Source organism: Panicum virgatum, chromosome 2K, assembly GCF_016808335.1.
Source record: "Panicum virgatum strain AP13 chromosome 2K, P.virgatum_v5, whole genome shotgun sequence".
NCBI classification, from domain to species: Eukaryota; Viridiplantae; Streptophyta; class Magnoliopsida; order Poales; family Poaceae; genus Panicum; species Panicum virgatum.
Window position 1 is genome coordinate 50,780,019 of NC_053137.1, and position 26,059 is coordinate 50,806,077.

A 26,059-nucleotide genomic window follows, 5' to 3' on the forward strand; every position below is an offset into this window, starting at 1 on the left:
AAAGGTTGCTTACAGTAGTAGCGCTTCAGGCTCGTGGAGTTCCGGCGTACAACGACGACTACATGCATATCTCCCTTCATGCTTCTACTTGACACAAATTTGTGTAGGTTTACAAAAGATCTCAAGCATGTAGTATTTCGTATGTGTAGCTTGGTATTCTATCACGGAGAAACTCTGCCAAACTGCCTCTAGTATTCAATCTTTTTTTTTAAAAAAAACTTCATGCAACGTTGCACATTGAAAAGGACATCGTGGTGAATAAAATGATGGTTAAAATGACATGTAAATCTAAACACACTCAAGTTAGCAACCTGCCCGTCCCATGCAGCACACCACGAACAGAGCGTGCCGACTGCCGAACAGAACCAACCCGAACCGCAGGCCGCCGCCAGGCGCCCACCCGTCGAGGGCGGAATGGCTTCGTCAGCGGCGTGCCCCGACGCGGACGAGATCCTGGAGGCCATCATCACCCGCATCGACCAGAAGTCACACAAGATCGAGGCTCTCCTTAAGCAGCAAGTCCCTTTCCCTCCTCTCCTAACCTTTCCTCCTCTGTTTCTCGAGTCACCGGATTTTTCTGTGCGGCGTTGGGCAGGTCGAAGCCGGTGGAGGCGCTGAAGACGGCGCTCGAGGGATCGCCCCTCAAGACCCGCGACGAGCGCTGCAAGGTTCGGCGTTGATTATCGGTTTCATTTCTCCCATTCATTCATTCGATTATGGGTTTCTTCATTGGTGGGGTTGGATGGGCGCAGTCCGCGAACTGGATCGTTGTGCACTGCGCGATGATGGCGATCAGCCGATCAGGGACGCCGAGGGCATGTTCAACTCACTGGATCCCGAGTACTACGACATCCTCATGAAGTAAGACATACACCTCTCCTCTGCTCCCTTCCCATGATCCCATCACTTGCTTCCAAGGTCTTGGTCAGGGAAGGTCAGTTGTGTGCAATTTGTGTCTTGACAATTAACATTTCCTAGTTGATGAGATCCCAAGATTATTAGATATCGATGTATTGATCACCCGTGATTGTGTCATGGTATTGATTACATACATTAGTTGGAAGAGTTCCATGGTGTCAGATTTGTGCGGAGTACCATCCAGGTGGTTGAGAATACTTGAAAGTAGCTAGCTACCTGTTGGGCTTTGAGGTCTAGAAGTTGTTTGATTGTGCAAAATCTAAGAGTTACATGTGAGAAACACACAATGGAGTCTTGGATTATTCCATTACTTTTGTGGTGGTCAAGAAGCTAGAGCATTTAGATTTTTTTAATCATGACCTAGTTAAAAATTATTCTCATTTAGGCTGCATGCAGTCAATATATTTTAACATTGTCAACAGTATCTTCACACATCTTTGGATGCACCATAAAATTAGTTGTTTTATCTCAAAAAATTAGTATAGTTTCATTGGTTTACAAATAAATTAGAATAGGAATTGTTGATCAAAGTAATGCTTTAGACTGGATGACATACAAATCTAGGAATATGTAGTACAAACTACAGTGCATTTATTGACAAAATGACAATTAGCAAGTCATATTGTACTTAGTTTTACTAAGGCCCTGCATCTTAATATATGCAAGTCTGGCTTAATAGTACTTGCTGCATGGTCATGTTTGAAAAAATGAATTTATGCGCTGATTGATATTCCTACGCCTGTCCACTTCATCACATTATCCTTATCTCCATTTCTTTAGGAGTGTTACAACACCACTTACCGTATATTTGCTGTTAAATTAAGTTGACTAAACACCATCTTACACGCATGTTTCAATTTATTTGTGTCGCTGAATTGCTGCCTCAATATCATTTCGGGTGCTTTTATAGTTCAAAACTCCAAGATTATCTGTATGTAAACACCGATGCGATACAGGTACCTTTATAGAGGTTTATCTACTGGAGACATGCCTACATGTGACCAGTGCCTCAAAATTCATGAAAAACTAACTGAGAAGGCAGGCCTAGGATGTGTATTGCGGTCACTTGCTGATACTGTAAACACCGTCTGAGCTTCATCTCAGCTAAGGGTGGACAGAACAAAGTTTAGTTCCTGCTCTATGTTGTGGTATATCTGACAAATTAGCTGTATGAAAAATTGTTAATTATATGTTTTACATTATCACTTTTTTTTGCCATCTCTCACCTGGCAATTTCAGTTAGAGCATCATTGTACCTTACTGGAATGGCTGAACATATGTAATATTACGACATTTTCAACTCTTTGTACTGGCCTGTTTTCTTTGCTACTTTAGTTAAAACTTTAGGGGGCTGTTTGGATCATCTCATTTTGGAGGAATTAAAATCTACTTGATAAAATCGGCTATTTTTCTTAGAATTCAACATTCCACCACTTTCCAACTACTTTCCAAAGTTTAGATATAAACCAATCCTAAATTCATAGGTTGGGATATGGAAATTAATTCTATACACCACCAAGTTACGTTTCTATTCTGTAACTTATAGCACGCTCTTTGACCCACTCATCTATAGTAGAAATATAACACATAAGTATCTCCCTCATATGGCCAACACTAGTATACAAATATATTCCGTATATAATCATATTAGCTTAATAGATTTGTATATAAATTATGATTATTAGAATGGAATTCAATTCCAAGATTTCAAACGGGGCCTAGGAGATTTTTGGCACCATCAGATGGCTGGAGCACCAAATGGATGTCTTCTTGGCCCTAACTGTTAAGCTTCCAACATATTGTTCTGTTCTTAATGCTAAAGCCTAAATGTGCATCATCTGGCAAGTTGAACCCAAGTTGTTGTGCATAAATGTGCCTCACTGCCCAGCCTCTTGATGTATTGTGGCGGCCAGCGTAACGATTATATGGGAGATAGTAACGGTGGGAGATCGTACAGGTAAGTGGCACAACAACCTCGTAGCGTGGTGGTGCGCGACGCAGGTGTGCGTGCCACCCGGAGTCCGGGATTTCCTCTGCAAATAGTCCTCTTGCATGGAGCCACAAAGATATTGCTGACTCACTCGCCGCCTACAAAGTCTCGGATAACTCCGGTAATCTCTCGCGAGACACAAAGAGATTGAGACCACCTACGAAATCTTGGATGTCTCCTTTCATGTTTAACTGTAAGTCATATCTACAGTGCAATTGTAGGTCTAGTTATGTACGATTAGTGTGACTAGGGTGTGCATGTGTTGTCTGTATAGTTGTATCCAGATGAGAAACGTCAAAAAGGAAAATCCCCCATTTCTTGACCTGGAGTCAAGTTGCCAGCCAAACACCGATGCTTATGGTTGCTGCTAGAGGCGGAGCTACCCATCACGCAGGGTGGGGAAGCTGCCCCAGCTACCGGCGGAGCCGCGCAGCAGAACCCTCCCTACCTTCGGCCCCTGCCAAGTGCCAGGGCGATAGCATTCCAGGCGGCGGCGACGCCGATTTGTCTATCTGCTAGAGGAGGAAGAAGACATGTTTTTGGGCTGTTGGCTAGTCAAGACGGGCAGGTGGCCCATTTGGTTTTTGGCCCACTGACCGCAGTCAAGTTCCCCGTAGCGCCCGATGCCTCCTCCCCTGCATCGCTCTTCTGTCTGCTCCGCCCAACGCCCCGATACCCGATGGCCGGCCAGGAGCCGACGGAGGAACCCTAGCCGACGGCGGCCAGCTCCTCTCGCCCCTCCCCTGCATCCCCTCCCTCCATCTGCAGCAGCGGCAGCGCCGGCGCCGCTGTGGCTGCGCCTCGGTAGGGCCAGGCGCCGGGGGGAGTTCGGCACGCCGGCACCCTTGTGGAAGATGGACGACGAGGGATCTCGGGAGGATGCGGCACCTGTGGGCGCTGTGTTGGCGGCGGCGAGGAGGAGTCCGGCGTCGGCCTCGGCGCGGCAGCTGGGCGCTAGGCTCTGGAAGATCCACAACGTCGCGCGGGAGGCCCGCCGGCGCAGGCCGCGGCGCGGGAGGGCGTCGCCGCCATTCGGGAGCACGGCAGCAGTGGGGAATTCGACCAGGTGAGAGTCTCCCGTCCGTTCTTCCTTCATTCACCCGCGTGGCATGGCAAGCAATCGAAGTGGGATGGAATTGCCGCCGATTAGGCTTACTCCTTTTCTGCTCTTGCGGCGAACATGCTCTGCCCCAGCTAAAATTCTGGGCTAGCTCCGCCACTGGTTGCTGCTCCACCGTGAACTTCTGGAGTGAAGCTGAAAAGCCTAGAGCATGTCTGATGAAAAGGCTAGACCAAGTTACATCGACAAACGCTTGGCACTGTTTACTCTGTACAGTAGACAAAACTACGTCCTGCAAACGAAATGAAATGGTTAAACGTCAAGCACTCAAGCCTTCATTCTGACGCAAAACACGGTATATCCCTTTTATTTTTAAGGGCACCACCAGGCACAAGTCAAATTTTGTCAGCTTTCTTCCTATAAGGGTGTTACCTACAAAATATTTACAAGGCAAAATTGGCTTGCACTTCTACAAGCGGTATGATCACTGTGTTTTGTCTGTATGGTCCCATTTTGCTCCAATCCAACGGATGAAAATGGGGAACAAAATGCCCTAAGAAACAATTTACAGACATCCGCAGAATTCCAGCACAAGGAAAATCAGTTGCGACAGTCTTTTCACTGAATCAATGGTGGTAGGTTCTCCCTCTGTAGGCATCAGCCGTTGCCAATCATACAGCACCCAGCCAGCAAGCAGTTAGCATTCCTCTAGAAATTAGCTTTGCAAGACGAAAACTCATGGTTCAAGCACTTCCTTTACCAAAATCACTTCACATAAGCTAAAGTATTCATGAGATCAACATGATCCTATCAGCAGGCTAAATGTTGTTTACAGTCTGCAGAACAGATGAAATGTCTGCTGCCACCTGATTACAATTTTACAAGTGTGTTAGGTTCAGAACAAACCAAAAAATTGCAGTAAATACAAAAACAGATAAACACAAAGAGATAAAAACTTAATACATAGCGAAGCTTCCTTTGAAAAATGACTTGGAACAAAGGATCAGGTACAGATATGCTGTTGTGGATATAGAATCATAGAAGAATGATTAACCAATCGTATGCAGCCACAGTATAAAAGCTACCATTAAGGATATTTAACCAGAAGGGGCAAAAATTTATCAAAAAAACAAGCAGCAAAAATGATCAAACATGACAACAGAAAAAGAATGTGCATGGTGCAGACATGAGTTCTGTATATAAAGCACAGCAAACATTGGTGCACAACTTTCTCTGTCTTAATGGCAAAGCACTGACTAGCAAAAAGGACATAACCAGTTCTGTTTTAGTCTGCAGCATGGTTAAGGTGGCATGAACTTGCCTTGGCTTCTTCTCATTTCTTTTTCTTGGTATGATGAGTCGACGATGGTATAAGGGCCGAAGAAAGCAAAGAATCAACATCCCCACGTTGCCGTTTTCTTTCTGCAATCAAATCTTTTTTACTACTTAGTTTAGTGGATTGGCTTTTCTTGAGTTCTGGCACATGGCTACTTGCTTCATTAAAATGAGATGGACATGAGGGATCCACTTTTGTTGAATTCTGAGGTCTTGATTGTTCAGAGAACCTCCTATTTCTCTTGGCCTTATTATCAGGTTTTGTTGGTGGACAAGCACCATCATTCTTATTTGCTGGATCAAAAATTCCATCATGATTAACTGAGGGATCCACTTGATTTGGATTATCACATCTAGGTTTCTCAGAAAACTTCCTTGCACCTTTAGCCGCTTGTATCAACTTCTGCAGATCAGGAACTGAAGGTGGAGAAACATCATCTTTCTTGCTTGTTGATTTCAAGTTGAGATCATGTTTCAATGAGCCCTTGATGGTTCCCATATCATTGTTTTGGCTTGCATTCTTTTTATAACTATCATGGGTGACCTTCGGATTCTGAAACAAGTCTTGGTTAGATGAGGCCTTACTAGTTTCCTTGCAAACATTCTGCTCCACAGGTATATTCAATTCCGTCTGCCTTCTGACACTGGAGCCTTCACGAGAGCCCCCTTTCACTAAGCCTTTAGAAAGCTCTAGATGATTATCATTATTCACAGTCAACTTTTTACCCTCCATTTGGTTTCTCATCACAGAATCCTGACCAATGTTTTCTTGCCATGAGCTCTTGGTGGGTCTGATATTATCATCATTCTGCTTTGATTGTTCTTTAGGTATTTTACCTTCCTTTTCTACATTCCTCGCAGCATGTATTGATTGCTCCTTCTGGAGTGGAGAATCAATTCTCTTTGAGCCCATCATAGCAGCTTTTCCATTATCCTTCTTAAGATGACTAGTGTGGTAGCTACGAGTAGTAGCATGTATATCTCTGGAATGATGTTGGACCTTTTCAAACATCAAACCATATGGCCGCTTAATTGAGATGAACAGATTCCGTTCTTCAGCATTCTGCACTAAGGAATCCCAGTGTGAATTTGTCCGCAAGGTTCTTGCATTTCCAACGATCCATAGAGAAAGCCTGGCACGTGTCAGTGCAACATTCATGCGTCTAACATCTGCAACAAACCCAATACTGCGTGCTTCACCAGTGCGATGCCTATCATCTGAGGATTTTGACGCTCTAACAGTGGACAACACCAAGATGTCAACTTCACGACCTTGAAACCCATCCACAGTATTTATCTCCATCGCAGCAACTATCTCAGGCCCAAAAAAGGAAGTGAACCTTGAACGCAGTAGAGAGAGCTGGTTTCTATATGGAGTAATGATCCCTATTTTCCTAGAGAACTCCAACGGATATCTGTTCACGAAGAAAATAATGTGCCTCAGTTTTCTGCACAGTAATAAACCTTAGGCAGAGAGAACCAATCCTCTCACCTTTTCTTTAGAAAAGTAAGTATTGCAAGAGCTGCGTCAGCTTCAAAGTCGTTACAGAGAGACTGTAGCAGCATTTCTTCCACAATTTTCACGACCATCAGCAATATCAAAGAACATGTATGGACCAAGATAATCATGATCATGGAATGAAGCTGATTTCTCAGCCATCTCAGCACCATCAAGCAGTTTATTTTCGTAGAAATGTAAAGATGGAAATCTGCTAATCGCTGGATGCATGCGGTACTGCAGACAAGGCAATAGAAATGATGCACAAGGAATTAGCCTAAAAGACTGCTATTTCGCTTTATCGATACATGAATAATAAATAAATAAATAGATATATAGATAAATAAATAAAGATAAAACAAGGGTCAGGTTCTGAAATTCGTGATGGAGAGAATAATTGTGTGTATTCCTCCAAACCCTAGAAGTGTGGGATATATAGTTCATATACAAGGGCCTCTAGATGAGCCTCTATACATGGGCTCAATATACACCAACACTCCGCCGCAGTCTGAACTACCGGCGCAGCGGTGTTCAAGACTGGACAATAAGAAAGCCAACACCCCCTCACAGTCTGAACTACCGTCGCAGCGGTGTTCAAGATTGGACAAGAAGAAAGTACAAAGGGCAAATACCCCCCGCAGCCACAACTAGCCACCTGCTACGTTGAGGCTGGAGCGAAACTCCGAGAAGGTCGAGGAGGATAGTCCCTTGGTGAAGATGTCAGCAAACTGGGAGGTGGTCGGGACATGGAGAACCCGAACATCGCCGACGGCGACCCTGTCGCGCACGAAGTGCAAGTCTATCTCCACATGCTTCGTCCGCTGATGCTGAATGGGGTTGGAGACTGGAGAGATACACTGCGCTGACGTTGTCGCAGTAGACGAGCGTGTTCTTAGCGAGCGGGCTGTGGAGCTCCGCCAAGAGCTGTCGTAGCCAGGACGCCTCCGCCACGCCGTTAGCGACAGCACGGTACTCCGCCTCGGCACTGGAGCGGGAGACAACCGGCTGCCGCTTGGACGACCAGAAAACCAGGTTGCCGCCCAGGAAGACGGCGTAGCCGGAAGTGGAGCGACGAGTGTCCGGACAGCCAGCCCAGTCAGCGTCGGTGTAGACAACTAGCTCAGCAGAGGACAAGCAGTGAAGAACCAGGTCGAGGTCCACAGTGCCACGGACGTAGCGAAGGAGACGCTTTAGCGCAGCAAGGTGTGACTCCCGAGGATCATGCATATGGAGACAGACCTGCTGAACAGCGTAGGTGAGGTCCGGCCTGGTGAAGGTGAGGTACTGCAAAGCGCCGGCCAGACTCTGATAGGCAGTAGGATCAGCCACCGGATCACCCAGATCAGCAGACAGCTTCGTCTGAGTATCGACAGGAGTGGAGCAGGGCTTGCAATCAGTCATCCCAGCCCGCTCCAGAATATCAAGAGCGTACTGCCGCTGGTGAAGGAGAAGGCCGGACGGACGAGACTCAACAGTGACGCCCAAGAAGTGGTGGAGCTGACCAAGATCCTTCATAGCAAACTCCTGCTGCAGAGAGGCGATGACACTCTGAAGCAACTGCTAACTGAAAGCTGTGAGCACAATGTCATCGACATAGAGCAGCAGATAGTCAGTCTCATCCCCACGGCGGTAGACGAAGAGAGACGTGTCTGACTTGGCCTCGGTGAACCCCAATGTCAGCAAGAACGTGGCGAACCGAGAATACCAAGCCCGAGGAGCCTGCTTCAGACCATAGAGAGACTTGTTGAGCCGGCAGACCATGTCAGGACGACTGGAGTCCACAAATCCCGCTGGCTGGGAGCAGTAGACTATCACTGACAGAGTGCCATGAAGAAAGACATTCTTCACATCCAGCTGGTGCACAGGCCAAGAGCGAGAGAGCGCAAGCGAGAGGACCGTGCGCATAGTAGCAGGCTTCACCACTGGACTGAAGGTCTCATCATAGTCAACACCAGGCCGCTGGGTGAACCACCAGAGAACCCAGCGAGCCTTGTAGCGCTCCAGTGTGCCGTCAGTCCGACGCTTATGCGTCCAGATCCACTTGCCAGTGACCACATTGCAACCAGACGGACGCGGCATGAGGTCCCACATCTGGTTGGCGAGAAGAGCCGCGTACTCCTCTTCCATCGCGCGACGCCAGTGTGGATCCGCCAAGGCGTCACGGACAGAGGAGGGTACCGGAGAGACCCACGGCTCTCCCTCGGTGGCGGAGAGAGTCGCGGCCTGAGACGCCATCCGCCGAGTCACCATGGGATGGATATGCCGAGGATCCCGATGGATGACTAGCGGCGGTGGCGACGGCTCCGGTGTAGGCGCCGCAGAAGCCTCCGGAGCCGGAGGCGTCGCTGGTGTCAGCGCCGAACGACGCCGGCACACCTGCACCGGCTGGGCGTACCGCGGCGGCGCCGGTGTCGGCGCCGAACGACGCCGGTACACCTGCACCGGCTGAGCGTACCGCGCAGGTGCAGGAGAAGGCACCGGGGCCGCGCGTGGCGCAGCAGGAGAAACCGGGTCCGCGCGCGGCACGACCGGAGGTCCGGGGGCCGCGCGTGGTTCGACCGCGGGCATCGGGACCGCGCTCGGCGCAGCAGGGTTCACCGGAAGCGGTACCGGTTTACCAGGAAAACCTGCAGGGAAATGACAGACAGGTAACGGTGGCTGAACCACCGGGTCAGTCGAAAATAGGGACTCCAACTCGAGGTCAGGAGAAGGAGTGGAGGAGGTGGAGTAGGAGAAATCTGACTCGTCAAAGACGACGTGTCGGGAAATCAGGACGCGGCGAGAGGTGAGGTCAAAGCATCGGTACCCCTTGTGGTCATGATAGTACCCAAGGAACACACGAGTCGAGCGAGGCGCCAGTTTGTGAGAAGCGGTGGCGGAGGTGTTAGGGTAACACGCACACCCGAAGACCCGAAGGTGGTCGTAGCGAGGAGGGGTACCGAAAAGAGCGTGGTGTGGAGTGGGAGCAGGAGAAGCAGTGGACGGAATGCGGTTAAGCAAGTAGATGGCGGTGTGGAGGTTCTCCTCCCAGAAGCGTGGGGGCAAAGAAGCCTGGATCAGAAGGGTGCGCATGACGTCGTTCGTCGTGCGAATCATCCGCTCAGCCTTGCCGTTCTGAGGAGAGGTATACGGACAAGACATACGTAGCTGAACATTCCGAGAGAGGAAGAAGGAACGGGAGATGGAGTTATCGAACTCACGCCCGTTGTCATACTGGACGGCTTTAATGGTGAGGCCGAACTGAGTGGACACCCAGGCAAAGAAGTGGAGGGTGGGGAAGGTCTCAGACTTGCGCGCAAAGGAAAAGTCCAAGAGTAGTGTGAGAAATCATCGATCACCACTAGATAGTATTTGTAGCCAGAGAGGCTGAGAACAGGAGAGGTCCACAGGTCAAAGTGAACAAGATCAAAGGCATGCGTCGCATGCGAGGAAGAAGAAGAAAAAGGAAGTCGAACATGGCGACCAAGCTGGCACGCATGGCAAAGGTGCTCCGCAGGAGCCCTAGTACACGGAACATCAGTACTACGATTGAGCTGAGTCAGAACGTCGCGACCAGGGTGACCAAGACGGCGGTGCCAAGTGGTGGAAGACGGCGTCGCGGCAAAAGCGGCAGATGAAGAAGGAGAAAGTGGTGCAGCGGAAGACGGAAGGCGAAGAGTGTAAAGGGGCCCCGTGCTGTCACACCGGAGGAGCGGACGCTGGAAGGCCGAATCCTTTATAGTATGGCCAGAAGAGTCAAATTCGATGGAACAAGAATTGTCAGCTGTAAACTGACGAATGGAAAGAAGGTTATGAACCATCTGAGGAGCAACAAGAACATTGGGAAGACAAAAAGAACCAGAAGCATAACCCACGGCAGTGACAGAAAGGCAAGACCCATCACCAACCATGATGGAAGAAGGACAAAAGGGGTGTGGGGGTCGGACAGAAGAGAGGATACCGGCATCTGGGGTGGTGTGGAAGGAGGCACCCGAGTCGGCGATCCATTCAGTGCTGACCGGCGGCGTCCGCCCCATGACGCTGAAGGACTGCGCCAGTGCGGCCTGGTCCCACCCCCCAGGCCAGGTCGGCTGCTGGCTAGGCTGAGCGAGCAGGGTCCAAAACGACGCGAACAGGGGAGCAACACCGGTGAACATGGCCTCCGACTGGGGCTGAGGACGAGTCCCCCCGCCCTGACCCTGAAACGGCCACATCGGGATGCGCCCTGACCATGAGGCGCTGAAGGATGGCCAGGGCGTACCTCCAGGGCCAGGAGCAGGAGTGGGAGCCGGAGTTTGGGTCGGAGTGCCCCGACGGCCTCCACCAGTACCACCCGGAGCGGGAGTAGTGCCAGCACCACCACCACCACAACGTCCCCCTCGCCGACGACGCCCGCGGCCTCCCCCACCCCCGGTCTGGCCGGTGGGAGGAGCACCAAGGAGGGGGTCGGGCGAGTCGATCAGGGGTCCAGATCCAGAGGGCGGAGCCTGGTGGGAGGACGAAGCGCCGTACTCGGGGAAGGGGACGGGCGGGACAAAGAAGTAGGGCTTCTCCGCGGCGACCCGACGAGTGAGAGCGTCGGCCGCGGAGCGCTCGCGCTCCCAAGCGAGGGCAGCCGCGCGGACCCGCTCCTGAGCCGCCGTAGCCTCGAACTTGGCGGCGAGGAGGGCCGCGGCGAGAGCAGCGTCGGCCGTAGCAGCATTGGCGGCGAATAGCGCGTCCGCGGGAAGAGGCGCCGTTGGCGCGGTCACGGGCGTCACGGGCGCAGGAAGAGGCGCCGCGAGCGTGGCCACGGGCGCAGGAAGAGGCACCGCGAGCGCGGCGGCGGCCCGGGCGGTGGCGGCGCCAGACACGCCCACGACCGCGGCCCTCGCGCCCTGGGCTGCGGCAACAGTGGTGCGGAGGGCGACGGCGGTGGCGCTTGGCGCGGCCAAAGGTGTGGCGGCAGTGGCGGCAGCGGCGGCCCCCGCATCCTGGGCGCCCACGCCCACGCCAGGACCGCCCGGGGCAGCGACGGCGCAGACGCCGGCCAGAGGAGGGCACGCCGAGCGGGGTCCGGGATGGACGGACGCCCACGGCCACTCGCACGGCCGCATGCCACCTCCGAATCCCCGTATGACTGCGAGTTCCGAGTCACGGCGCGCCGGCAGGGCGTCGACGGCGGCGCCCGGGGCCAGGGGCAAGGCACAGGCGCGCGCCAAGGGGCCGCGCTGGCGGCGCCAGGGCCATGCAGGGGCAAGGCGGCGGCGCGGCCACGGGCCCGTGGATCCAGCGGCGCCGGTGGCAAGGCAGGGGCGGGGCCCCAACGCCAGGCCGAGCGACGCCGGCTCCCAGAGCAAGGGAGGCGGCGGCGCCCAGACCACACAGAGCAGGGGAGGCGGCGGGACAGGGCGGGGCTGGCCGGATCGGAGCCCAGGGAGGCCCGACGGTGGCAGCCCCCGTAGCCCCAGCAGCACCTCCAGGCGGCGGCGGCAGCAGGAGCAGAGGAAGGGGCGGCGGCCCACGCGGCGCGCGGAGTAGAGGAAGGGAGAGGAGGGAAGGAGGAGAGGGGAAGGGAGGAGGAGGAGGCCGGCGGCCGGCCGGCCATGAGCCAGCGGCGGCGGCAGCTGCTGGTGGCTGGAGAGAGAGAGGAGAGAGGTGAGAGAGACCTAGGCTAATGATACCATGATGGAGAGAATAATTGTGTGTATTCCTCCAAACCCTAGAAGGGTGGGATATATAGTTCCTATACATGGACCTCTAGATGGGCCTCTATACATGGGCTCAATATACACCAACAATTCGTGATATAGAAAAATTTTGAGGACCCTGTTACTCCATTTAATAATGTCATCAAGGTTGTTATTGTTCAGCACTAGGATTGCATAAAGCTATTTAGAAGCAGATAGTGTAAATTGTTTGGATGGCCCAGCAATACAAGGCATCTAAGCTGTGTTACAGAAACAGAATGATGTAATAATAAACAACCTGCTTAGTCAGCATAATCACTGGGTAACCAGCTCTTTGCAGGCGTTCAAACATGCTGCACTCATAAAGAAACTTGCTAGCCAATCCAGACATCACAGTAGCAGGTAGCTGCTTTGGATCACCAACCTTCACAGGAACATTGCTAAGTAAATAGCTAGTTCCAAATAATTGTACAGGAAAAAATGTATTATAAAGTAACAGAGTACCATTATGCATTTAGTTCCTCTCGATTTCAGAAGCTGAAGTGGAATCAGGGCTGCAGGCTCAAGGGCCTATAAAGAAGAAAACAAAGAAAAACTTATTCTTTGGTTCAATAGAACATCTGAACATACAGCTAGAGCGATTCAAAGAGCCCAGTAAGCGCTAAGACAATACCTGTGCAGCTTCATCAATAACAACAACATCAAACAGAGCATGCTCTGAAAAGGTCCTGTATTTATTAGATGCAGCAGTTTCTGAGCAAACTCCATATATGTCACCCCCGCATCCACTCAGTGTAGTCACAATAATTTCTGCTTCCCCAAGAATTGACTTCCGTACCTTGTGCTTTAGAAACCTGTTTTCATCAGCTATTTTCTTTTCACGTGCGTGAGCAGTGGCAAGTTCTGCAGAAACTTTCCTTTTCTGTGCATACAAAAAGTTAAGCTTTCCACCAAACGCTTCATCAGAAACTTCATTGGCCTCATTTTCATCAGGTACAGGAGAGTCATCTTCACTTCTATCAGACACAATTAGTTTTTGCCTTGACTCATAATGTCTAATTCTGTCCACGATCTTCTCCAAATTAGCCCTAAGTGAACTAGAGGATTCAGCATCAGATGAATTTTTGGCATCATTATTAGTCTTCAGCTCATCCGATAATCTTTGTTCAACAAGTGTATCAATGAAGAAAGGCAATGAATTAGAATGAACTGTCTTTGCATTACCAACTCTCACTATGTAAGGCCTATACATCTTTCCGTCAGCATTATACAATCCCTCACTGAGTCTTGACACAAGCTCATCAACTGCAGCATTTGACTGCGCACAAATTAAAGCCCTTCCTTTAACAAACCGCTCTGACGTTCCAGGACATTCTGTCCGAGAATCCTTTTCTAGTTGTTTAGCAAGGGCTGCATCCTGCCAAGCTCTAGTTACAGCAGCAGATTGACTAATCTTTGCTCTTGGCTTGGTAGAATCAGTACTATTCACGAATTCATTTCTTGGTAACTTGTAAGGATTATCCGAATGCAAAGATAGCAGTGCACTTACAATTGCTACAATTGTTCTTGTTTTACCTGTACCTGTAGGGACAAAAACAAGAAGAAATTTTTACGCTGCTGACATGCGATGACTAGAGTTGCACAAATTTGCTGATAAAAATTGTGAAAGGACAACCTGGAGGGCCCTGAATAAGGGACAGATCAAAGTTTGTTTTAGAGCTTGTTGATCCAATGGCAATGCTTACAGCTTGGAGCTGACTTTCATTATAAGATGATTTCAATACTTTCCTCAAAGGGTGTGCAAGTCGATCGAGATGCACTTTTCCAGATTTATGATAGCTTCCAGCACAAGAAACAGGATTCAAGATTGCTGGAAGCATTGGGATATCATTTAACGATGAGAGAGCACTGAATTCACGAATTTGAGGGGTCATGCTCATAACCCGATTTAAGAACCACTTACTTCTTTCAACAAGAAGTCGTTTCACTTTATTTAAACGTGCATCATTACTAGAAAGAAAGAACTTTATCACAAAAATAAATGCTTTATTTTTATCATTCTCATGCCGCTCCACCTGAAAGAACAGAAAAATATTAGACATCACTTAAAAGAGTTTAGTTCATTTCAGTAGCAAAAATGATGGGCAATAATTGCACCTTGCCAAGCACGTGGACTTGCTGTTCTGGGTTCTTCATTGGATCTTTCATGAGTAGTATTAAATCATTCTCCATGCAGCCTTTGAATTTGATAGACTGACTATTCTCAGGGCGGGCACGGACGATAAGGAATTCATCAACTCTTTCAACTGAGAGGATAGATATGCATCCGCACATCATGTCATCAGGAGGGGTCTCAACATAAGAATTCTGCAACTGAGCCTTAAACTCTTCTAGAACTAGTGGCTGGAAAATCTCAACATATTGAGCTTGTGAATCAAAGCATACAGGAATTTCTTTTAAAGAGGGTTTTTTCACAGTCTCAGAAGAAGACAGCCCAACAACAGCGAAGTAGTCCATTTCCAATATATTTTTAAACCAGCTACCCAGTTTAGGCGGCTGAAGTCGTCGAGTACTTGTAACCTTACCACCAGAACCTTGTCTTCTTCCAACAGGCACTGGAAGCTGAACAACTTGTCTCTTAGGAAGCAATATACTAGGCTTTGATGAAGGGATTTGTGGCCTTCGGCAATTATCAAGTGCATGATCCAAAGGATCATCTTCATCATCAGATATATCCCTGAAGATTGACTTAAAATTTTCTGTATCTGACGACAAAATCGGACGCTGTGGTTGAGAAGTGCCACTAACAGATGATTTAACCGACTTTGGTAACAGGGAATTATTATTTGCATTTTTTGGAAGCCTCGTCTTTTTCATTCCATCTAACCCTTGTGAGGCAGCAATGTTGCCTCTACTATCTGTTGATACAGGTCTAGAAGAAGCACTAATATTACTAGCTGGATTACATATCTGTGGTTTTAAAGGCATGTGTCCATCGTTGGTCAGCATTCTTTGTTCAGGAGGCTTAACTTCTTTCAACATATTGGAGGCAGTGGGTGCATCATTCTCCATAACTGATGATAGGACCTCCTCACTGGACACATCAGCAGCCGGTGAATTATCCTCACTGTCTGAAAGGAGTATTATTTCATGAATATCTGGTGAATGGGAGGGCTCTGTGCCTAAAACATTCACAAGATTGTCCATGCCAGTATGTCTCCCCTGAAGTGGAGAAGGAACACTAACAATTGGTTCTTTGAACATTGGTGTCGTGGGCTTTTGGGGGTACCCACAGCCGGGTGGCGGAACGCACCCGCCTTTTCCCCGAGGGGGAGTAGTCGGGGAAGTGCTAAACTATTAGGCCGATCTAGCTTCGGGGCAAGAACGCAAGAACACACGGATTTAAAGTGGTTCGGGCCGCCGGAGCGTAATACCGCCTTCGCGCCGCCGCAGTTCTCCGGAGCGACCGGTCCCTTGGCGTATGGGACTCCAGGCGGGTGGGATCAGGCAAGCCTGATCGCCGCCCTCAACCAGATGGCGATCCAGGGGTCCAACCCCTGGGTCATGGACACCGGAGCGACATCCCACATGTCCTCCAACGACGGTATTCTTCTCTCCCGTCTCCCATCACCGCCGTCCTCCATTACGGTCGGCAACGGTCAATCAATTCCTGTGCTTAGTCGTGGCACGTCTTTTATACAAATAGCTGATCGCCCTTTTCATCTTGATAATGTTCTTGTCGCTCCGCAGCTCGCTCGTAACCTGTTATCTGTTAGACAGCTTACCCGCGACAACAACTATTCAATTGAGTTTGACGCCTTTGGTTTTTCTGTCAAGGATCTCCAGACCAAGACGGTCCTTCTTCGGTGCAATAGCAACGGGGACCTCTACACCATCCCGCATCGCACGCCTCCCCGCTGCCATGTCGTTGTCGTCTCCCCGGAGCTGTGGCACTCCCGTCTTGGTCATCCTGCGCCCGCCGTCGTCAATACTCTAAATAAGTTATCAGCTATTCAGTGTAATAAAGCAGCCTGCCGCATTTGTCATGCCTGCCAGCTTGGCAAACACGCTAGGCTGCCCTTTGCTAGTTCGGTCTCTAGTACCTCTGCACCGTTTGAACTCGTTCATTGTGATGTCTGGACCTCTCCAGTTCCGAGTATTTCTGGCTATAAATTTTATCTTGCGATAGTTGATGATTATACACATTATTGTTGGACGTTTCCTCTTCGCCATAAATCTGAAGCTCATGAGCACATTGTTCAGTTTATTGCTTACGCTCACACACAGTTCAGTTTTCCTGTGCGCTGTTTTCAGGCAGATAATGGCACCGTGTTCTTGAACAATGCCACCGCCACCTTCTTAGCTGGCCGCGGCATCCTCCTCCGCACCTCGTGCCCCTACACATCCGCCCAGAATGGCAAAGCTGAGTGGATGCTTCGCACTCTAAACAATGCTGTCCGCACGCTTCTGATTCATGCCGCCATGCCTCCCTCCTATTGGGTCAAAGCGCTTTCCACCGCCGTGTTCCTGATCAACCGGCGGCCATCATCGTCCATAAATAACGGTATCCCATACTACCTTCTTCATCGCAAGATGCCGAACTACTCCATCCTTCAAGTTTTCGGATGCTTGTGCTACCCGAACCTTAGTGCCACGACTCGCCACAAACTATCTCCTCGCTCTGCGGCGTGTCTTCCTCGGTTACCCTCCTTCACAGAAGGACTACCGGTGTCTTGACCACTCAAATCGCAAGATCATCATCTCGCGACACGTCGTTTTTGATGAGACTCACTTTCTGTTTGCGGCTTCAAAGCCTCGACCGGATTCTTTTGATTTTCTGTTGCAGGACATTCTACCCGCGCCTGCTCCGTCCACCCCGGACGTTGAGCAAACGCGACCCTCGGATGACGCCGGCGATCCTGTTGGGCTGGACCCAGCCATCCTGTGGCACGGTGCCGCCTACAAGCAGGGACCCCGACCGGCCACCACAGCCGGTCCTCAAGCGCCCCCCTCGGTTCCGGCTTCCTCGGCTCCTCGTGGGCCGGCCACCACTGCTGCACCGGTTACTGCAGACGCGCAGCAGCAACCCAGCGGCGGCCATCAGCCTCTACTCGTCTACACTCGTCGGCCTCGTGCACCGACGCCTCCGGTGCCGATGCCGCCTGCCGCGGCTTCTCCTGAGCAGCCACGCGAGGTGCTGCCGGCACCAGCTCCTCCTCCTCCTCGGGAGACTCGCTCCCAGACGGGCTCCCTGCCGCCGCCCATCAAACGCTATGGCTTCTCTGCGGCGACACCGATCTCTGCCTCTCCGCTGCCCGTCAACTCCCGCGCTGCGCTGGCCGATCACTCTCAGCCTCGTCAGGGTCCTCAGCTGGAGCCTCCTGATGGCGCAGAGGACGGTGAAGAACGCCTTCCACTTGGAGTAGTTGGGACGCTCGAGGTTGAGAGTGATCGGCACGTGCTGCTTCACGTTGACGAAGGCGTAGGCGGCGAAGAACGGAGGAGTGAGCGCATCGCCCATGCCGCCGGAGGACTGGGAGCCGAGGACGCCGGAGGTGGCGGAGGAAGTCGTAGACGACGTCATGGCGCACGGTCGTGGACGGTGCGGCCAGGCAGCGCGGCCTGGGTGGCGGCGCGGCCCGATGGTGGCGCGTCGGATCGGATGCGCGGCCGGAAGGCGACGCGATCGGATCGAAGGCGCGGTAGCAAGCGGCCAAGGCGGCGGCGCGGCTACAGCTGCGGCGCAACGCGAGTCGCGCGGCCTGATGGTGCGGTGGCGCACGCCCGGGATCTGGGCGCACGGGCGGTGGAGGTGCGCCGAGCTGAGCGGCGGCACCGAGAGAGGAAAGCGGAAGGGAGAAGGGGAAACCCTAATTAGGAACCCGAGACTCGTGATACCATGTAGAGAAACACCGCACACCCAATCGTGGGGGGTGACCTTCATTATATAGCCATAGGCGGCTAGGGTTACAATGTGTACAAGGCCAATGGGCCAACAGGCCCAATGTGGGCTGTATGTTACAATTACATTCTAACAACAAGGGAAACATAAGAGGGAGCATAACAAACTAGGGTTCTACGTGTTTTTGGTGTTCAGAGACAAGTCAATTTTAGATAGACCGAAACGTCTTTCATCAAACCATAGACTATATCAGCTTTCAAAATGTCAAGAAAAAACAATGAACAATTTCTACACAGCCGCATAAATTGAAACCCTTCTCACCATTAACTAAGAATTGTTTCAAGATCTATATTTCTGCGGCATTAAAAAAAGCAATAAAAATAAGTTTCCCTAAACACAACACTAGATAAGTATCACGTTAAGATTGGAACTGAAAGACGCAGAATAGGAATTGAAAAGTTGGGTACTGGTCCTTTAATTTGGTGCCCAAGCAGTGGTCAATATTTGGTTTGCCATGTCATTTGCTTGGTACACAGTCATTCAACCCTCTCAGCACATCCAATATCAGACTAAGATACAGAAAATAAGCTGCATAGCTCATACCATGCTCACTGAGAGTTTCCTTGGGGGCTACTATATCTTTTGCAGAAATGTCAGATCAAACTCAGAAGATGCTTCTTTTCAAAATCAAGTAAATGTGACCCAGGTACCATACTGTTTCAGTTATCCAGTGGATAAGTTGTCCACATATCCACAGTACATGAAACTGTTAACAACGATGGGCCACGAACCATAAAATTTGGCTATAAATGCATCATCCAATGTCTAGCACAAAAGCCTGTTACATAACCATCACATAAAGTAACGTAGTAATGTCCTGGAGCTATTTGGAATGTTCAATTCATGCCAGCTAATCTTAAACCCACAGCATTTATTAGATCCACCCTTTAGCTAGCTAAGTTTAAGTTCAGGCTAGTGAATCTTAAACCCATAACTGTATGTAAATCCACACTGTTTTCTTGCTACTTAGGTGTAACAGACATCATATGACGCCTATGATCATCTGATTTTCTAACCTAAACACTTGATCATTATGCCTTAAACTTCATGTCCAGTGTCTACTTCTGAGCACATTACAAATCCAATACTATGTCTGCAACCACCATCTAAAAAGTTCAGTTACACCCTATCAAAACTGCAAGTCTGCAACTACACTTTCAACAGCACGGATTCCATTATAACAATGATTGCATTGACGAGGATAGTAAACCCTGAAATCTGCCAAGTATACCTCCCAGCATATCGATCAGCTACATTTCAAAAGTCAAAGTGAGAAGCACGAGAGACGCCATAGGCAGTAAGGCACCTACATTCACATTACGTAATCCAACTAGCAAAAAAGCAAGTCCGAAGCCTAGACCTAGTAACGTGCAGCCAAGTTATTTGAATCCTAATCACAGAGCAATCCTTAACCCACAACGACACCCCTAAACCCGCGCGCGATTACGCATGGTACTGACCGCCGCGCTGCCTTAAGAGAGATGCGAAGTGGGTGAGCGATGAGGGGAGACTTGGCAGGGCCTCAGCCGCACGTACCACTCCTCCTTGGCCCGGATGAGGCGACGGTGCCTAGCGGCGGACGGCTCGCCGCCGTCCTCGGCCGCCTCGTCTTCCTGGATCCCGCGCCACTGCTCGGCCAGCTCGAGACGCCGCTCCGCCGCCATCGCCATCGCCATCGCCGTGGATGGCGGAGGCCCCCGTGATCGGCGCCCGCCGGCGGGGTTCTAGGGTTCCGGCGAGGCGGCGATGTCGGCTCGCGAGAGAAACGGGAGACTGCCGAAGTGGGGCCTTCGGAATGGAAGAGGATTTGCAAATGGTAGAGTTGCGGCGCCAAATTAAGCGCCGGAGGCCTCGCGCTCCGCGCCTCCGCCTCCGTCCCCGTTGCCCGCCAGTTCCTCCATTTGGAGGACTACGAGCGTTATCGCGTTTGGCGGAGTAGCCGAATTCTGAATTTGCCTCAGTATTTTTTCTCTTTTTTAAGGTCCGGCTTGGGTTAGCGCTTAGCAAACGCGCAACACACCTATCTCATGTCCACCTAAAACTTCACCCTCTTTTACAATAGACGCAGGACGTGGGTTAGAGTTTACACTGAACTAATCGAGAGGAGTTGGAGTGAAATACTGAGATAAATTGAATAATTAATAATTATTGAAAAAAGAAAGATGTATAGAAAACTGCTAGAACATATATTTTTGTCAATAGTAGAAATTTATTGGAGAATGAGAAACTGCCGGAGAGTTTCCATCGATGTTAAGCTTAGAGGAGAGAGTGTTTTGTGTGGAAGGTTAAATTAGTGGAAGCGGATTAGATGGTTTATAGGGTACTAGCGTTGCTGTAGGAAGTCATATAAACATATTAATTAGCATAAAAAATATATATTAACACCGTATGTATTTTATAATAGTAAAGTACGCGTTGGTTGAGAACTTTAGTTTTTTATTATATTTTACTTGTCAAATGCTAATTCTAATCGGTCTCTAACCTTAACTCAACAAATGGGTTGCTTGAATTCTGGTTAGGACTCTAATTGAAGGATCAAAGAATTTTTCCTTACTTTAATAATAGTAAGTAGATACTTGTACCGGATGGTATTGCCGTGTTGGCGGTGAAATATTGCTGACGGATGAGATAAAAATAATTGGGGATAAGAAAAAGCAAACCATTAAAATGGCGAAGGAAGAAGGATAGGAGGCAGACAGATAACAATGTCACAACGTAGGAGATGAATAAGGAACAATGCAATGAGAAAATTCATTTTATACTTTAAAAGGAAATGAAAAAAGGATGGCTAATTTCACATAGACAAAAAGAAAGTCCTATAAATATTATTCAAGAAAACTACATAATCATATGCCTAAATAATAGCACATATCTTTGTTATACTATTTATAATAAATTTTAACCTTACAAAATCAAAAGTTATATTTGGTTTAGCTATTTTTGCATGGTTTTGATTCACGCTTATGTACCACGGAAAAACTTTTAAAGGAATGAGATTTGTTTAGCTAGAAATCTATTCAAATCATAAACAAAATGAACATGAACTATAGACAAATAACGAGTACAAGTGTGAAATCAGTATTAGTCACTATAAGAAAGAAGAAATTTTGATTCTGTGTCTTCGTCATATAATATGCTAATAAGAATTTTTCTCGAGGTTAAATTAGACTAAATCTACTAGTAAGCTCCTCCGACTTTTCTAGTCCATGTGCAAACATTTTCCGTAAATGGCCACTTTTTCTAGTAGGCTAAAGCTACATTTGACGCTTTGATCACTTTCTTTAGCCGTGCAGATTTAACATCACGTAAATGGTGATTCAAACCAAACATTTCAAATCCCTATCTATGCAGTCCGATTTGTTTATATTTTAGAATATATAAACTGCTCTATGTTGAAACTCTTATAAAAGACACAAATATGGGTAGAGCCTCCATGACTTTTATGTGAAGAAATTACTACTCCCTCCGTTCCAAAATGTAGGTCGTTTTGGTTTTTTTAGATTCATAATGTTTGTTATGCACCTAGATATAACATATGTTTAGATACATAACAAAATATATGAATCTAGAAAAGTCAAAACGACATATATTTTGGAACGGAGATAGTATATATTAAATTGGATGGTCAGGTTGAGCTCAACAGTGATATATTAACTGGTTTCACAGTATTGAATGATATATGTATTCGCATCCATATATGCGGGGATGTTCAACGTTTTTGTTTCTATCGCAGCGATCGGCTAGTAGTGATTTTCTTGTGATTCTAGAATTCTAACGGGCAACAACATTTTTTATATACACGTGTTAGTGCATTATTTATTATTTAACACGTGTGCCATACCAGCTCCATGTTGTACACTTTGCACCTTGATTTTATGGTCTATCACTACCGGACTGGTCTTGTTTGCCGAGTGCCGAATACACTCGGCAAAGACCCTTTTGCACTCGGTAAAGGGTTTGCCGAGTGTGGCACTCAGCAAACCGCACTCGCTAAAAAACATGAGGACGAAGGCACCTTTGCCGAGTGTCTTTTTTCGGGCACTCGGCAAAGTCTTTGCCGAGTGTCAAAAAGCACTCGGCAAACTTTTCGAAACCAAATTAGAAAAACAGCGTTTAAAAATAGCAAAACATTTTATTTTCACCCGGTAATCACACCAATCATCCAATGTCCCAAAGTCACAAGTCTCGCTATTATTTCGCGTTAAATCGCGCGCTACGCGGCTGCCTTGATTCGAACCCGTGACCTCTTGTTTCGGGTGTAGCCTCCTCTACCACTCCAACCCTGTATTACATATGTCTAGATTCTGTTTTGATTCTCCACATATTATACTAATTCGAGATAAAATTGCTTGTTTGAGGCCCTAAACGTATTCAAATAAAAAACTTTTCAACTACAAAGTTCCATAACTTTTCGAGATCTACAACTTTGATGTTGTAAGTTTTTTGATCCGAGGTCGTTTGCAAAATTTGAATTTCAAATTTGAGAAATTTAAACACATATTTGAAATCCTAAATGCATTCAAATAAAAAAGTTGTGAACTACAAAGTTTCTTAACTTTTCGAGATCTACAACTTTGCTGTTGTGAGTTTCTTCATCCGAGGTCATTTGAAATACTCCAAAAATTCTAATTTAAAATTCAATCGAGACGCTTTGCCGAGTGTATTTTTATGGCACTCGGCAAAGCCTCTTTTTGCCGAGTGCCAATAAAATACACTCGGCAAAAAAATTAAGTAAAAAAATTTAAAAATACCAAATGGACTTGAAAAATTACCAAAATTTCACGTTAAACAATCTATGTTATCTATTGCCTATACAAAAAGTTTTGAACTCAAACAACAATTCGACCATCAATTTGACTCCAATTCTTATCGGATCATTCTCAACTCTATGATTTTTCTTCGGAGATGTATCGGTTTGTAAGCACGTACATGACAAAAGTGCGCGAAGCCTCCTCAACTTTTTCTCACAACCTACACATATGATATTATGACATCTTGCCAAATCTCATAATTTTTAGACTTTGTTTGCTATTTTTAAATTTTTTAGAAAATTCAGAAATGGGACCTCTAGGCACTCGGCAAACAACCTTGTTTGCCGAGTGCCTTTTTTTACCGAGTGTTTTTTTGATGGCACTTGGCAATTAGATTGTTTGCCGAGTGTCTGATAAATTGCACTCGGCAAACCCCTTGGCACTCGGCAATGTTCGGGTTTCCGGTAGTGTATTTTTTTTTACTAAATACATGCTTTCAGTATCTTATACTACAAGGTGCAGAGTTATTACTATTTTGGTAAGAAGGAAGTTAGAGCCATGGACCATGGTAGACGCGGATTTCATTAGCGGTAACAGATGGAATTTCATTTAGAAATAGAAATGGGTACTCGGCATAGCCACAGTATAAAAGGAAGATATTCAGGGATAATACCAAAACAAAATCAATATAATTACTTACAGCAAACAATTACTGTGCCAGCCGGTTTGTGCACGGTATTCATCCACACACACAGAAACCGGCTAGGAACCCCGTCTCGCTGTAACCCAAACAGTCACATTCCTGCCCTGGGCGCTTGGCCCCTTGCCCAAACAGTCGTGCTCGTGCAGCCCTGCTGCATCTGTTTTACGTACATGCCCTCCACCGGTCAGTGATTCACTGATTCGGACGTCACCTCCGGCCCTACGCCCTCGCCGTCTTTGGAGGGTTTTACATGTATACTATTATAAAAGATGGTCCCGACATACATACCACTAAAAAATTTGAAGACACCTCTATATCATCGCGTTTTTTTTACGTTTGTACCATTATGGATGGATTGGAGGGTAACGGATGCTAACAGAGCTACAAAAGGTCCATGGTGGCCTTAGGTGCTCAAAAAATGATTTACCCTCCATGTCATTCTATTTTGCTTCCAACGTTTTTTTGTCTTTCATGGCACTCCACGCAGAAATGTAATATGGTTTGCAATACAATATATTTTTTTAATTCTTGCACAAATAAATTATATTTGGATAGCACAAATAAAAATATATTTTTTGTCCATCATTTGGACAGCATCAGAACCATTCATGTGGACAGCAACACAACATTATATTTGCCTATTTATAAGAACAATTCACAGTAACTGTCGGATACCACAATTAGGGACGTCCTAATCGGGGTACTAAGATCACCCTAAAAACGCAAAACACATGTTAGGCAACTGGGCCCACGAAGGCTCACGGCCTCCTTCCAACTTGAAAGAAAGGAAATGACTCAAAGAAGTCCAGCATGCGGCCCATTCGCATCCCCCCTCGAACCCGCGGAGCGATCTCCGCCTCGCTCGAGGGCTCCCATCGGGACCCTCGTTTGCGCCCCGCATCTCCGCCTCGCTCGAGGGTAGCGAATCCACCCTCGAGCGGGCGAAACATCTCCGCCTCGCTCGAGGGTAGCGAACCTACCCTCGAGCAGGCGACTCACCTCCGCCTCGCTCGAGGCCACCCCTCGGCGTATAAGGGACAAACGGCCCTGCCGCTCACCTGCCCGTCGTATAGAGGCATTAAGTGTCAACCACTCCTCCACAGCGCTCAGGACAGACGGCGTCAGACCGCCATTCCCCACAGTGGCTGTGACCGGAGTCCCATCCGCCAACCCCGGTCACTGCTCCGCCATCCCGGACGCTGTGGCAGCACTGTGGAGCTTGCGATGCGGGACGAGACGGGCTCGGCACTGCTCCCATCGCTGTTCTGCCAAACCCGGCTGTCCTGACTCCACCTCATCACACGTAAGGCCCCGGACCCGCCTCCTGCTCGGGGAGGGGTCCGGTGTCGCCACGCGCCCCCTCGAAGAGGGATGCCCAGCACTAGCGGCCGGGGGCCCGGACCTCCCTCCTCGAGAGGTTCGAGACCTCCACGCGACCCTCGGACCTCCTTAGTGCGCACGCCAGCACTCCGTCCAGGGGGTCCGGGATCGCCACGTGCCCCGCTACCGCTGGTGCACGCAAGACCCTAACCTGCAGGACCCACGGAACGCCACCACGCCACATCTGGAGGACTGTACACCCTACAGCGACGACCATGCCGCCTGCTGGGGCTGGCAGGACGCCGGCTCGATCTCCGCGAGGTCAAGGACGATGCCCAGGACGACCGCCACGCCCGACGCCATACCCCACAGTGTACTTCCTACAATATTCACCGTCCCTCCTTGTGACTATAAAAGGAGAGGTGGGCCTCCTTTAAGGGGGACGTTAGCTACCATCGCCACCTAGGTTGGTCGGCTCTCTAGGCATTACACCACTCACGGAGCGCACACTTGCTCCTAGCCCCAACAACGCAACTCGAGACGCTCAACTCCTCTTCTAGCAGAGACTTGGGAGCCTCACTCCCTCTCTCGCCTCGCTTGTACCCCATACTACAAGCACTCCGGGTGCAAGATAATACAGTGCCCTCGCACACCCCCTTGCTGGACGTACGGCCCCGCGGCCGGAACCAGGATAAACCCGTGCGTTACTGTGGAACTCCTCGCCCACATAGCGCAGGGGACTGGGATATCTGGCATCGCGCATCACTTCCCAAAGAATGGAGGGAAAACCCTGCCAGTGTGTGCACTCGGAGTGTGCACGCCCATCCTCATCAAACACCAGGAGAGCAGGGGCAGCCATCTGTACAAAAGATGT

The 26,059-nt window shown here is 48.9% G+C and overlaps 1 protein-coding gene and 1 pseudogene across 1 annotated transcript; one reads left to right on the forward strand and one right to left on the reverse strand.

Annotated features, from left to right (window-relative positions):
* The first annotated feature begins 414 nt into the window (after positions 1–414).
* On the forward strand, positions 415–2,264 carry LOC120695410 (annotated as a pseudogene).
* A 2,045-nt stretch (positions 2,265–4,309) lies between these two features.
* LOC120695733 (helicase SEN1-like) lies at positions 4,310–15,895 on the reverse strand. Its single transcript, XM_039978948.1, is given in 9 exon segments — positions 4,310–4,834; positions 5,290–6,718; positions 6,796–6,849; positions 6,851–7,038; positions 12,748–12,873; positions 12,954–13,019; positions 13,123–14,030; positions 14,125–14,524; positions 14,607–15,895. Coding segments are annotated over 8 exon segments (4,266 nt in total). The 5' UTR covers positions 15,714–15,895; the 3' UTR covers positions 4,310–4,834; positions 5,290–5,301.
* Positions 15,896–26,059: the final 10,164 nt, after the last annotated feature.